At 57.8% G+C, this 14,890-nt stretch overlaps 1 protein-coding gene across 1 annotated transcript; it reads right to left on the bottom strand.

The window, feature by feature from the left end:
- Positions 1 to 1,739: 1,739 nt before the first annotated feature.
- Positions 1,740 to 4,480, bottom strand: LOC119267946 (tonoplast dicarboxylate transporter-like). Its single transcript, XM_037549403.1, has 6 exons — positions 3,964 to 4,480; positions 3,383 to 3,875; positions 3,193 to 3,236; positions 2,982 to 3,077; positions 2,368 to 2,878; positions 1,740 to 2,238 (listed from the first exon to the last, which is right to left on the bottom strand). The coding sequence occupies exons 1-6, from the start codon at positions 4,405 to 4,407 to the stop codon at positions 2,204 to 2,206; spliced, it is 1,623 nt and encodes a 540-aa protein (XP_037405300.1). The 5' UTR covers positions 4,408 to 4,480; the 3' UTR covers positions 1,740 to 2,203.
- Between the last annotated feature and the right edge of the window lie 10,410 nt (positions 4,481 to 14,890).

Genomic DNA, 14,890 nt, shown 5'->3' with positions numbered 1-14,890 from the left:
GGGGATTTCCATTGGCTGAGATGGGGCCTTCATATGGAGGACCTTCGCCAATTGGTTTTTGATGTACAATAACCACATGAAAGGACCAGGATTCACCAAGAAAGCTTTCAGTGCATGATAACAATACTAGCGGGTATATCCATTAGCTCTTAAACCTTCACTTTAATCATAATCAGTGCCTCACTACTTCTCCTTTCATCCTAAGCTAGCAGGATAGCAAAGGACTTGACTGCATTATGGATTTCAGTCAAGTTCTGCAGATCTACATGGAAAACCGCAACGAAGAGCCAAGATTCTCTACTAGGATGAAACTTCCTCCAATTTTTCCTTCATCATGCTTCTCAACAACTATGAAAATGTCATCATATCAATGCAGACTGTTGGCTACAAGACCATCACGGATGAAAATGCTTTGAAACTAAACAAAGGCCCGCCCCATGGGACACTTCACAGTCTTATGAAACCCAACCCTCTTATGCATAGTGATGAACCCGAAGAGAATTTCTCTTACATTGGTAACATAAACTTGCCCTTCTAGCATGGGGAGGAATGAAGCAATCGCCAGGGTTTCATGTCGCCTATGAATGTGCCTGCAAACCACATGGACGCGCGCCGGACGGTCTTCAACTTGCACATCTTGATGGTTGTCAAGGAGAAAGGGGGAGGATCGAAAGGGAAGTTAGACACGGCTGGCTGAGAGTGGTGATTGTCGTCTGCAGCTTGTGGTTGGAGCGGCGGAGTAGGGGCAAGGCCGCGGAGGAGGCAGGGTGGTGCTCAAATGGGAAGCAGGGGGTATGAAGAACGTTTGTAGAATGAGCCCTACTGAGTAAATGTTGAGCCTTTGATCTTGAGAAATCCGCCACCAGACAGAATTCATTTAGTTTCCTTCCTTCGATGAAGTTTACCGGAATGCCAAACTTCTTCCAGATCAAGTCCTCGAAAGACAATCCTTGTTCGAACTTTAGGTCAGAAAGCGCCATCATTTGGGAGAGTGGTCGATGCAGCCGGGATGGCCGGTAGCGATATGGTGGCCGCCATGTCCTGAGTGGACCACGGCGGTGGAGATGGCGTTGGCCGCCGCGACCGAAGCGGCCTACGGCGGAGCTATGGGAAGAGCGGCAATGCTAGATAATGTCAAGTTGTCAACTAGTGTCTCGTGGGCGTTGTTCATGTAGGAATCGCCACGTACCTAACATTACTCTTACTGCAGCTGGTCTGGCAACTTTTTTTATTTGAAAAAATATGCTTGTATTCAAATCATGACATAATACAAAGTTCTTAACCCGATCAAGCACACCCTAACACACGTGTAAAATACTAGAATAAGAGAGACCACCCTAAAACAACCAGCAAAACGCGAAGACCTCCGAAGCTCTGTGTCATCATCCCTGAACCTTGCGAGGAGACCCCTGAATACAATAATCTGCATTCAGACCCAAGCAGGTCCTCATATTCAACCATGACATAATAACTGCCATGCTGCTCCCCCACTTTTTTGCTTCGGTGCCAAAAAGACAAGGACACACATGTGCATCCAACATGCCTGCACCAGCCTTCGCTGTCTGTGGCTTTGAGTACCACTATATGTGCCCCTTCCGGATGGAAGAGAACTAGGATCCGGTGGCACCACGGCCGGGCCAACCTCCCGGGCAAAGCGGGACATTCCTCACGCAACAGCACAAAGAAGAAGAAAGAACAACAACAGAAAATCATTCCGACGAGGAAGAAGAATCTTCGTCTCCACACAACCACCACCCATCCAAGGACATCTGAGAAATTATAATTCAGTACACATCTCCGACCCCTCTCTGAGGTGATCCATACAGATGTTGAAACGTGCGTGGGATTGGAACAGTGTACAACCACATGAGGCAATGTGGAGTCCCAATCTAGTGCACAGGGGCACTGTTCAAAAAACACATGAGGTAATGGTGTTTGCTATACATAGTGTATGCTCCTTGCGTCCCAAAATAAATGTTAGTATAAAGTTGTACTAAGTTTGAGACACTTATTTTAAGACGAAGGAGTATTATATGATAGTACAACCTAAACATCCTACTACACAGTCTGTTGTCTAAAAATGTACAGGAGAACTCCTTCCCCCTCTCATAGCAATAGGCCGAGCTCCTGTTCTTTCCAGGCAAAGTGGATAACCAATTCTACAATTTGAAAAGCGCAGAGCACTTGAATTTTGCTTGAGTTCCTACAACTTCTGATCCATGCCAAAAACCACAGAACCTGCACAAGACAAAGAGAAAAAGGGGGAGCAAGTAGTAAGTACAGGAGCAGCAGCAGCAGGCAGCAGTTTTTTCCTTTGTCATGGTCAGTGTTAATGTCAGTGTTAGGACTGCAAGTTAACTTGGATACCTAGAGTTGGCAGTAGGACGGCGAGAGTTGCAACGCCCACCACTTTGATGGGTATTCCGGTGAGCACCATGTCCTTGATGGTGATGTAGCCGGTGCCGAACCCGACGACGTTGGGCGGCGAGGCGGTGGGCAGCAGGTAGGACAGCTGCGCGCCGACCGTACCGGGGACCATGAGCAGCAGAGGGTGCACGCCGATGGTGTTTCCCAGCTCCGCCAGCAGCGGCAGGACCAGGGTGGTGGCCGCGTCGTCTGACGTGAACTCCGTGATGACGGCGCTGAAGACGCACGCCACGGGCGCGATCACCAGCGGCGGCGCGCCCCTCAGGAATCCCAGCCCCTCCGAGAGTATGTCCGTCAGGCCGCTCGCCTTGAAGCCCTCGGCGATGGCGAAACCCGCGCCGAGGAGGAGGATGATGTTCCACTGCAGCTTCCGGCACTTGCCCCAGTCCATGAGCTTCTCGCCGCCGCCCTTGCCGTTGGGGATTATGAAGAGCAGAGTGGTCATCATGATCTGCATTAGTAAGACGATACAGCATATCCAGTGAGCACGTGCCACATATTTGTCTGGTCAAAACTCGAAAACTGCATGCAGGATCATGCATCGGTGCTCTTACGGTGACTGTTCCATCCCCGACTTTGCCGTGGAAGAGGACTCCCCACCCAGGGATGTCGTTCGTCAGGCTTCTCGTCATCCACAGCACAATTAGGCCCTGCACCAATTCATTTTCACTTCGTTTATTTTTGCTCAATAAGACAACCATAATGGCGTGTTAATTTTTTGGTTCAGAACTTGAGGTACAATACAAACAGATTGTAGAAACATACTCCAAAAACGGCTAGAACCATCTTCTCTGCAAAAGCCATTGGACCTGCGGAGAAGAAAGCAGAACAGCCATCAGATAACAGGTTAATAATAAGTTTAACACTGACCAGAAAGCCAAAGAGTTGACCACTGACCAGAACATGTGAAGCAACATGGTTTGACCAAGCTAGAAAAGAAAGAGAGAGCACGTACCAAGCAAGCTGAGCTCCCTCCTGAGATGGGTCCTGTCGAGGTAAGCCGACAGCGCTCTTCCGGTGTTGCTGGAGCAGTACATGAGGCAGAGCGTGACCCAGAGCGCCGCGAACAGTACAAGCGCGACGGGGAAGCCGAAGGACATCCAGGAGCTAAAGGTGATGGGCCGCTGCTCGGGGAAGTAGGTGGACCACATCCCCACCAGGATGATGTTGGCGCCCGTGCCCGTCACCGTCGACATCCCGCCGATGGTGGACGCGTACATGACGCCGAGCACCACCGCCTTGGAGAACCGCCGGACCTCGTGCGCGTCGGCGGACGAGGACGCCGCCTGGCCGCGCGGGAACCGCTGCAGGATCCCCGTCGCCACCGGCATCATCATGACGGTGCAGGGCGTGTTGTGAATCCACATGCTGATGAACATGGTGGTGCCGCAGATGCCCAGCAGCAGCGGCGGCGGCCTCACCGGGTCCCCGCAGAAGAGCGACGTGATCTGCATGCGCGTTATACAACCTTTATTATTAGTTCGTTTTTCTTCAAGTAATCGTTCGTTCGACGATCGATCGATCGAGCGTGCGTACGTTGAGGGCGAGGCGGCGGTGGATGTTGTAGTGCTCGATGGCGAGCGCCAGGATGAAGCTACCGAGGACGAGGGAGATGACGTCGTCCATGTAGGCCTTGGCGACGGCGTCCGAGGAGGAGATGCCGAACGCCGGGAAGAGGAACAGCGGCGCCATGGACGCCACGCCGAGCGGCACGGCGTCGGTGAGCCACCAGATGAACACCCACGCCAGCACGCCCAGCATGTTGCGCGCCGCGGCGCGCCCGTGGCCGAAGTCCACGAATGCGCAGATGAGCGCCGACGCCAGCGGCCCCGCCGCGATCGCGAGGTACTTGTTGGCGAGCAGCGACGCCAGGGCCGAGCACGAGCGCCCGTCCGTCCTGCCGTCGTCATGCAGAGGCAGCAGCGGCGTCGACACGTCCTCCATCGAGCTCTCCCACTGCTGGCTGCACCGCGGATCCATGCGCCGACCGATCGCTCGATGGAAATGCACTTTCGCGTTCTCGGTCGGTTCTGTTGCTTGCCGCCTCTTGATGTCCAAAAAGGTTTTGGTAGTCTTTCTTATAGGCGCGGCGCGGCGCGGGAACACAACTCAACTCTGTTCGGACAACTCAAATGTTGTTATCACGCACAGTGCTGGTTTACAAGTACTGTAGTCAAAATGGCGAGCAACTGTGATAGGCTCATACAAGGCGCCACGTCGGACGCAATATTCAAGTGGCTAGAGAAGAGCCCGGCTTGCCTGCTCCCTCCTTATGCTTCTATCGGTGCTCCCACTTCATTTTATGGTTGTCTTTTTTTTTCTTTCTAATCTAATCATCCCCTGATTTTAAGGGCGCGGGGTCAGGCCTTATTTTGTTCCAATCAAATCAAGCTACGTACGCGGAAGCACGGATGGGCACACGCCGGTGGAGCAGGCAAGTCTCGTCCGATTTTCCCTGGTGCCTAGCAAGAGCAGGTTCTGTCAGGCAGCCGCCGCGCTCGTTCCCTCTCTCTCTCTCTTTCTCTCGCTCTCGATGAACTCACAAGAGACAGTGGTTTTGCGCAGCGCACAACTTGTTGCTTTTTCCGTTTTCTCTTCCTCTTATTCAGTAAGGCAACAACTGTCCCGACCGATTCGCACGCCACAACCCCGTTCCTTCGAACGTGCCATCCCACGTTCACGAAGAGGGCGTGCTCACCGCGGTCACCTCCTACTCCTACTCGCGCACGGCACGCACAAACCACGGCCATGCACCTTATTACATGCAAAGCAAAGCTAAAGAACCGCGGAAACCGGCTCAACTACGATCGGTTCAGGGTTTAACTAACATTGCCTCCCTACACCCTGAACCACTACTGGATTTGAACCACACCAATTTCTTCTCGGAGTTCCTGAAACTTGACACGCCCGAGTGCCTTCGTCAGGATGTCGGCGAGCTGTCCACTGGTGCCGATGAACTCAACCTCAACACGCCCGTCTTCAACACATTCGCGCAGGAAGTGAAACCTTGTGTCGATGTGCTTACTGCGATCATGGAAGACGGGGTTCTTGCTGAGGGAGATAGCTGCCTTGTTGTCGATCTTTAGCATGACATGTTCGGCCTCTTCGTTTTTCATGTCACCGAGCAGCCGCGCGAGCCACATGCCTTGGCAGGCCGCCGTTGCGGCGGCGATGTACTCTGCTTCGCAGGTGGACAGGGCCACCACTCGCTGCTTGTGTGATTGCCAGCTGATCAGACTCCGGCCGAGGAAGAAGAGGACGCCGGTCGTGCTCTTGCGGGTGTCGACGTCGCCAGCCATGTCGCTGTCGCTGAAGCCCACCAGAGTTGCCTCGGCCGCCCCTCTGGCGTAGAAGCAGCCGTAGTGCTGCGTCCCGGCTACGTACCTGATGATTTGTTTGAAGGCGGCGAGGTGCTCCGTCGTCGGGGCCTCCATGAACCGGCTCACATAGCCGACAGAGTACGCTATGTCTGGGCGCGTGTGCACCAGGTAGCGAAGTGCACCAACGATGCTCCGGTACGCCATCTCGTCCGTGGCTGGTGCAGAGCTCACCCTGCTGAGCTTGAAGCGAGCTTCCATGAGGGTATGAGCAGGGTTGCACCCCACCAGGCCGGCCTTCTCGATGATCTTGCCGGCGTACGCTGCCTGGTTGAGGGAGATGCCGTTCACCGTCTACTTTACCTCGATGCCAAGGTAGAAGCTCAATAAGCCCAGGTCGCTCATGCGAAATTGCTTCTGCATCTCCTCCTTGAACTTGCTGATCTCGTCGTCGTTGTTCCCCGTGATGATGAGGTCGTCCACGTACACGCCGATGAGCAGGCGTGCTGTTCCGTTCCCGTGTCCATAGACTGCATGCTCCGACGGGCTCCTGGTGAACCCGAGTCCGAGGAGGCAGCGGTCCAGCTTGGCGTTCCACGCCCGCGGAGCTTGTCGCAGACCGTACAGAGCTTTGTCCAGACGGAGCACCTTGTGTTCTTCCCCGTCGATGGCGTAGCCCGGTGGCTGCATCACGTACACTTCCTCCTTCAAATCACCGTTGAGGAAGGCGCTCTTCACGTCCATGTGGTGGACACGCCAGCCCTCGTGCGCGGCGAGGGCGACTAGTAGGCGAACGAATTCGAGGCGTGCCACGGGAGCGAACACCTCCTCAAAGTCGACGCCCTGCTTCTGGACGACCCCCTTGGCCACCAAGCGCGCCTTGTGCTTCTGGACGTTGCCGCTGGCGTCGTGCTTGAGCTTATACACCCACTTGAGCCCAATGGCCTTGTGGCCTGCAGGCAGCTCAGTGAGCCGCCAGGTCTTGTTGGCGATGATCGATGCCATCTCCTCGTCCATGGCGCGGCGCCATGTTCCTTCTTCCTCTGCTTCTGCAAAGGTCCTGGGCTCGTCGATCTCGCCAAGATAAAGCTCGTCCTCGTGGGCCAGCATGACGTAGTCCTCGTACTGCCGGTTCGGCTGCACGATCCCGTCGCGGGCGCGAGTCGTCATGCGATGTTGCTGGTGTTGTGGCTCTTCATAGTGCTCTTCAGTGTCGCCGGCGGGCTCGGCCGCGGCGACTGGACTTGTAGGGGTGGCGCGTTGCGGGCCGGGGGAGCCCGTGCCGCCCGTGCTCTCCTCCTGTGGCGCCTCAGAGTCTGCCGCGGCGTTCTTCTTCAGTGACGATGCGGCATCGTCAGGTTCTGTGTTCGCCAGAGGACGCGACGTCGTGCGCGTCACGGTGTAGGAGAAAGTGTCGACGGTGAACTCCACTCCTGCTGGTGCCGCATCGTTCGCCTCCCAGTCCCACCGTGCGCCCTCGTCGAAAATCACGTCGCGAGAGACGTGCACACGGTTGCGGGCTGGGTCGTAGACGTGGTACGCCGCCGTCCCCGGTTCGTACCCGAGGAGGATCATCGGCGTGCTCCGATCATCCAACTTCGCCGCATAGGGTTTCACCACCTTGACATGGGCGACACAGCCGAACACATGTAAGTGGCTCACATCGGGCTTGTGACCGTGCCATACCTCGTAGGGTGTCCTGCCGTCGACGCTCTTCGTCGGTGATCTATTGAGGAGGTACACGGCGGTGGTGACCGCCTCCCCCCAAAACCGCGCCGGAACCCCCCTCGCCTTCATCAAGCTCCTCGCGGCGAAGATGATCGTCTGATTACGCCGCTCCACCACCCCATTTTGTTGCGGTGAGTAGGGCGCCGTCAGCTGGCGCCCCATGCCCTCCTCGGCGCAGAACGTGGTGAACGTGGCGGACGTGAACTCCCCTCCACGGTCCGTGCGGAGCAGGCGCAGCTTCCGCCCAGTTTCCACCTCAGCTCCGGCCTTGAAGTGCTTGATCGCCGTCGCGGCTTCGTCTTTAGTGGTGAGGAGCGTGAGCCACATGTAGCGGCTCAGATCGTCGACGAGAAGGAGGAAGTAGCGCTTGCCCCCGGCCGTGGCCGGCGCTATCGGGCCGCATAGATCACCGTGGACCAGGTCCAGCGGGTCATCTGCTCGCCACTTCGCCGCCTGCGGGAACGGAGCCCTCCTTTGCTTCCTCTCCAAGCAGCTGTCGCGGAGCTGCTGGGCGTGCTCGATCACCGGCAGACCCCGCACCATGTCTTGCCACGAGAGCCTTCGGAGCGCGTCAAAGTTGAGATGCCCGAAGTGTTCATGCCATCTCCAGGCATGCTCCCCGGCATGCACGGCGAGGCAGACCGGCTGGGTGGCGTCGAGGGTGACCACGTACAGGCGGTTCCGGGCGCGTTCGACTCGGATGAGGAGTCGCTGCTGCTGGTCGCGCAGGCACAGAACGCCATGCTCGATGAGGACCTAGCAGCCGTTCTCATCGAGCTGGCCGAGGCTGATGATGTTGCTGCGGAGGCGGGGTATGTAATACACATCAGTCAGGGCTCGATGCTCACCGTTGCGGCACGCGAAGATGATCGTGCCGCGTCCTTGGATCTCCACGACGGATCCATCCCCAAACTTGATCGTGCCCGCAATGTCGGTGTCGAGCTCGGAGAACACGCCCTTGACGCCGGTCATGTGGTTGCTGGCTCCGGTGTCGAGGAACCAGACGTCGGCGGCGTGGGCCTCCCTGGAAAGGAAGACCTGGTCCTCGACCAGCGTCACGCTCGTGGGCGCGCCCGTAGCCCGCCGGCTCGTCGGGGCGTCACCGTGCGCCGCCTGAGCCGCGTCCGGCGGCTGCACCGTGGCCATCAGCAGTGCGGGTCCCCGCTCGTGGAGGGTGCAGGCCCTCGCCAGCAGGAGCCCCGCGTCGTCGTCGTCGATCCTGGCAAGGTTCGCCCTCGGTTGGAGCTGTGGTTGGGCCACCGGTGGCTGCGCCGGCGTCGGCTGGCCCTGGCCCTTTCGCTCCCGTCGTGGTTCCTTGCAGTCCCTGGAGAAATGCCCGAGCTTGTTACAGTTGTAGCATTTCACCTTCGTTATGTCACGCCCCCGGCGCTGCCCGTTGCCGCCTCCCTGCGGCTTGCCCTGACGTTGACCGCCGCCCGATGAGCCTTGCCCCTGCTCCAGGTGGCCCTTTCGGGCGTTCCACTCCTGTTTCGTGAGCAGGAGCTGCCCGCCGTGGCCTTTCGCGTCGACGCCGTAGCATTCTTCGATGGAGCGGAGGCGGCCGACGAGCTCCTCCACCGTCAGGTTCCTGAGGTCGAGTAGGGTCTCGATGGCGCAGGCGATCTGCGTGTATCGGGCCGGCACGACACGCAGGAACTTCTGCACCACACGCACCTCCTCCACGTTGTCGCCCAGCGACCGAAGATTGTTGACGAGGGTGGTGATGCGCATGGCGAAGCCGTCCAGGATTTCTCCGTCCCTGAACGTGATCTGCTCGAAGTCAGACCGGAGACGCTGCGCCGTGGCCTCTCGGACGCGGGTGACGCCCATCCGCATCGTGCGCACAGCCTCCCAAGCCTCGTAGGCGAAGTTCTTGACGGCGAGAACGCCGTGCATCTCCGGGGGCACAGCCCGGATCAACGCGGCGAGCGCCGCCATGTCCTCACGGTCAGTGACCATACCTTCGCCAAGCATGGCCTCCCAGAGGCCCTGCGCGCGCAGGTTGATCTGCATGACCAACGCCCACTCGATGTAGTTCGTGGAGGTCAGGGTAGGGTAGACGATCGTGCCGCCGTGACCGGCGGCCACCCGGATCACGCGCTCGTGGACGACCACCTCGCCCGCGTTCCTCCTGACGCGACTGCGCCCGCGGCTTCGGCCCCGCGTCTCAGTGCGCGCCTGTGGCGTTGCCTCCCCGCCGTGTGCCTGGGCAGCTGTGGCTGCAGCCTCTTCGGCGGCGGCCTCTCTGCTGCCCGCCATGGTCCCTCGTCGACGGTGGCTCTGATACCAATTGTTAGGCAGCCGCCGCGCTCGTTCCCTCTCTCTCTCTCTTTCTCTCGCTCTCGATGAACTCACAAGAGACAGTGGTTTTGCGCAGCGCACAACTTGCTGCTTTTCCCGTTTTCCCTTCCTCTTATTCAGTAAGGCAACAACTGTCCCGGCCGATTTGCACGCCACAACCCCGTTCCTTCGAACGTGCCATCCCACGTTCACGAAGAGGGCGTGCTCACCGCGGTCACCTCCTACTCCTACTCGCGCACGGCACGCACAAACCACGGCCATGCACCTTATTACATGCAAAGCAAAGCTAAAGAACCGGGGAACCGGCTCAACTACGATCGGTTCAGGATTTAACTAATAGGTTCCAGGTGGGATGTTTCTGCTGCGATGACGCGTCATGCAAGGCGCCACGTCAGATGCAAGTTGGTACTGGGACGGGCTGAGCTTTTTCGCTGGCGCCTATCCAGAATCCCAAGTTCCAGATCGCTACCAGTTGGACTAGTTAAGAGATCGGTTACTGTGTGGCAATGATGAGGACCGAGCACGCAGTCGATTTGGCGCCCAGATAAGCACGATCGGGCGTGAGTAGACGGATAAGACTCCAACCGAGGTCACGGCCATTTGTGTTAAAATCAGCCCTTGAGGGCCTCAAGAGCTGGCGGCGGTTGGTGCACGAGGCGACCAGCCGGCGCCCGGCCTTGCCGTCCTGACGGCGACGAGCCGACAAGTTGCTCCATTGTACGGTGAGATCTTATCCGGACATGTCAACGTTCACGATCGATACGACCATTTTTAATCCCCTTCTTGTCATGCATGTTGCAGCATTCCGCGCACGCTATGACGTAGGTTCCGTGTGGTCTGCTTCTCTTCCACGGCTCCATCGTCGACGTTTCGCTGTGCCAGGTCGTTTCCCCTCTTTGGTGAGGTTTTGCATCACCCCGCGAGGACTCAGGGGCCTATATGTGTGAGAAATCGACTGCTTGGAAAACAAAATTCAGGCAACTAATGTTTAGGAAATGTGGATAAAAATTAGTGCACGTCCGTACCCATCCAAACGCCCACTTTCGTTGGGCCACGAAGGCTTGTGGCTGGTCTCGAGATGACCTTTGCCGGCCGGCTAGGCCCCACTGCTCCGGGCCCTGCTGGTGCTGGCTGCTGGTGGTCGGATAAGCCCAGCCGACGGAACAAGGTTGCCAAGTATTTTCTTCTCCCTTCCCCGTTAATGCAGTCGCCAAGCGAGCTTAAGGTGGCGCCTCCCTGACATGCAGCCCGCGCCCGCGCCCGCACGGCAGATCTTTGCAAGCAATCTTATGTTACTTGTCGTGCGTCATTTTTTTTCCTCAAATACGCATGAGTGTGCGTATTATATTATAAAGAAGGAATCAGGGTAAAGAGCCCGTCCACATTAATGTTACTTTTCTTTATTTCACGAATATGCAGAGGATGCGTATCTTTGCATTGATAGAAGAAGAGTCAAACAACAAGGGATTACATAGGCTCACTAAGCCATGTACACACGGGGGCATGGAAGTGAACTAGAAGCAGAACAGACCTGGGGGTGCTCAGCCCCACTAGCCTACAAAGCTATCTCTCGGGGATTATGTTGTGCAGTCCAGTGGCGCCAGCCTTGGCCCATATGCGCGCCTCATCTCTGATGATGTCGGAGCGCCGGGAGGTGGAGGGCTGCTCGCCATCAAATATGCAAGCGTTTCGGTGTTTCCAGATCCACCACGCGGTAAGGATGATCAGGGAAGCCATGCCCTTGCGAGCCGGGGAAGGTGAGCGGTTGCAGAACGTCTCCCACTAAGTGTAGAAGTCAGTGTCGCAGTCCGGGATGTCAGTCGTGGAGCGAACCCAGCTTAGGATCTCGTGCCAGATTTGTCGCGAGAAAGAGCAGCCTGCCAGGAGGTGTTGCATGGTCTCCTTCTCTTGGTCACAGAAGGCGCAGAGGTCCTCGTGTGGTAGGCCATGTCTAGCGAGACGCTCGGCTGTCCAGCAACGGTCTTGTAGAGCCAGCCAGATGAAGAATTTCACGCGGAGAGGAGCCCACGGTTTCCAAGTTAGCTGCCAATGTGGGTCCTTGCAGGCACCATGGAAGAGCGCCTGGTAGCAGGAGCTTGCCGAGTAGATGGAGGAGGTCCAGCGCCATCGCAGAGAGTCAGGCGAATCCGAGAGGGCGACGTGGCGCACGCAACGCCAGAGGTCGACGTATTGGACCAGAGCAGCGGGTCCCAAAGCGCCCTGGATGTCGCGGACCCAGGAGCGTTGAAGAAGTCCATCGTGGACGGTACGGGCCTTGCGCCGCCTCCGGGTCACGCGCGCGAGGACGAGCGGCGCAATCTCGGCGACGGATCTGCCATTGATCCAGTGATCGTTCCAGAACATGCAAGTGTGGCCGTCGCCAAGCGTCCAGGTCGTAGAAGCACGGAAGATGGCGGGACTGCGGGGTCTTGAGGGATGTGCAGGTGGCTCCATGGTCGCATCGGGTCGGTGTACTTGAGCCATAGCCAACGGGTTCGCGGCGCAATGCCAGCGCGCTACAGATCACGGACACCGAGGCCGCCAAGGGAGAGAGGGCGGCACACTCTCTGCCAATTGACCGAGCATGGTCCACCAGAGGCATCTTTACTTCCCGCCCAAAGAAAGCTGCGGATGATGCGGTTGGCCATCTTGAGGATGGAGGAGTTGAAGGCGATGGCGGTAAGGAAGTGCATGGGGATAGCACTTAAGACATGACAGAAAAGGGCGAGCCGGTCACCAAGGGAGAGGAGCGAGGCCCGCCAAGTGGAGAGCTTGCGCTCTAGCTTGTGGACGATCGGCATGAGGCTCGTAGTAGACGGCTTGCGGATGGACAAGGGGAGTCCCAAATATTGGATTGGGAATTGCTTCACCGGGCATTGCATCTCGGAAGCGATAGCCGGGATGTCCTCATCGTTGCATTGGATGGGGGTGGCCGAGCACTTTGCGGTAGTTAGTCTACAACCCAGAGGCAACCCCAAAGACCCGAAGAAGCTCGCGGACGGCCGAGATGTCATGATGGTCAGGGCGGCAGAAGATGACGACGTCGTCGGCGTAGAGGGAGATGCTGGAAGCCGTGTGCCGCATGGTTAGCCGCTGGATGAGGCCAAGCTCGACGGCCCGGATGAGCATAGAGTTGAGGACGTCGATGACGAGGGTGAAAAGCATCGGGGACACCGGGTCGCCTTGACGGAGGCCACAGGCATGATCGATCGGGGGGCCCGGGGGGCCCGGGTGGCCGTTGAGCATGACACGAGTGGAGGCGGTGGATAGACGTATCGAGATCCAGTCGCACCAGCGTTGGCCGAACCCAAGGTGTTGAAGGGTCTCGAGGAGAAAGGGCCACGAGACACTGTCGAAGGCATGCGCGATGTCAAGCTTCAGAAGCATGCGGGGCACCTTGAGATTGTGGAGGAGACGCGCGGTCTGCTGGACAAGCAGGAAGTTGTCATGGATGCATCTGCCGGCGATGAAAGCGCTCTGGTTCGTCGAAACCTTGGCCCCAAGCCGAGGGGCAAGCCGCGGGGACAACACCTTTGCAAATAGCTTTGCAATGAGGTGGATGAGGCTTATGGGGCGGTAGTCGGATAAGGCAGCGGCGTCTGGCCGCTTGGGCAGAAGGGTGAGGAGCGCTTCATTTAGTTTTTGGAACCCACGCCCATTGGCGGTGTACAGCTTGTCGAAAGCCTCGCATATGTCGTGCTTGATGATGCCCCAACAGGCACAAAGGAACTCGGCCGTGAATCCATCCGTGCCGGGAGCCTTTCCGGTCGGTAAGCTTTTAACGACCCGCCAAATCTCCTCCTCAGAGAAAGGCTCTTCCAGGTCAGATAGGTCGAAAGTTGCCGTGTGCAGGAGGGACTGGTCCAGGGAGAAGGCGCGCTCATTTGATGAGCCAAGGACACCAGAGAAGTAGTCGAAGGCCGCCTCGGCCATGGCGGCGTGCTCGGTGACCAGATGGCCGTCGACGCGGAGGGAGGAGATCAGTGTGCGCTGCTTCCGACGCGAGGCATGAACACTGAGGTAGGAGAGTGGGGAGTCGCGGAGCCAAGATATGCGTGATCGCTGGCGCTTGATGGATCACTCGAGGGAAGCCAACCCTAGGTATGCGCCTTTGAGCTTGCGCCTGAGCCACGTCTCGGATGGGGAAAGCGGCCGGAAATCCTGTGCGGCGTCGAGGCGGGCAATCAACTCATGCGCGACTAGCAACTGCAAAGAGACGCCACCAATAGTACGCGTGCTCCAGCGCTGAAGGTGCTGCGCCGTGGCCTTAAGGCGAGCCACCAGGTGTCGGAAGGGGTCCGTCTCCGGGGCGGTCGAATTCCAGGCCTCCGAGACCGTGTCATGGAATCCTTCGAGCTTCGGCCAGAAACTCTCGAAGTGGAAACGGCGCGCCGCGGTGGGGCGAGCAGCGCAATCAACAACCAATGGGCAGTGGTCGGACGCCGCGGAAGAGAGGCAGTGCAAGAGGCAATGCGGGTGGGCGATCTCCCATCCGGACGTGCAAAGAATCCGGTCATTCCGCACGAGGGTAGGCGTATCACGTTCACTGGACCAAGTGTAGCGGCGACCGTGCATGTACATCTCGCGGAGCTCCTCATCGGCAATGAAGCACCGGAATCTACTCATTACACGGCGGTTCAGGGTCGGGGTATTTTTGTCAGCGGCCGAAGCAATCATGTTGAAGTCGCCGCCGAGGAGCCAAGGCCCGATGCGCGCCTCGCGCACCTCCTGGAGGTCAGCAAGAAATTCTAGCTTGGCCTCGTCGTCTTGAGGGCCGTAGACACCTGTGAGCCACCAATGGCCGGTGCCATCAACATGGGTGACCAGGGCGGTAATATGGTGCTCGCCAATGAGGGGATTAGAGAGGGAGACGTGGGATCTGCGCCATGCAAGGAGCACGCCACCGCGAGTGCCCACGGCGGGAAGGAAGACGAAGTCCTCATAGAGAGAGCCGAGGGTATCGAGAACAATCGAATCCGAGACATGTGCAAGCTTAGTCTCCTGCAAGCACACGATAGAGGGGGCGGCAGCGGAAATCACGCTGCGGACGGCCGTCCATTTGGCCCCGGAGTTGAGGCCGCGGACATTCCAAAAAATGATTTTGGGGTTGCAATCCA

Source organism: Triticum dicoccoides, chromosome 3A (assembly GCF_002162155.2).
Source record: "Triticum dicoccoides isolate Atlit2015 ecotype Zavitan chromosome 3A, WEW_v2.0, whole genome shotgun sequence".
NCBI classification, from domain to species: domain Eukaryota; kingdom Viridiplantae; phylum Streptophyta; class Magnoliopsida; order Poales; family Poaceae; genus Triticum; species Triticum dicoccoides.
This window is presented reverse-complemented; position numbering and strand designations above follow the sequence as displayed.

What these genes read in the sequence shown, in the direction of transcription:
- LOC119267946 (XM_037549403.1), bottom strand. Translation starts at nt 4,407, where the DNA reads ATGGATCCGCGGTGCAGCCAGCAGTGGGAGAGCTCGATGGAGGACGTG. An exon ending in GAGGGAGCTCAGCTTGCTTG is followed by an intron (nt 3,237 to 3,382) that starts GTACGTGCTCTC and finishes TCTTCTCCGCAG; the next exon opens with GTCCAATGGCTTTTGCAGAG. An exon ending in CGTCCTACTGCCAACTCTAG is followed by an intron (nt 2,239 to 2,367) that starts GTATCCAAGTTA and finishes TGTCTTGTGCAG; the next exon opens with GTTCTGTGGTTTTTGGCATG.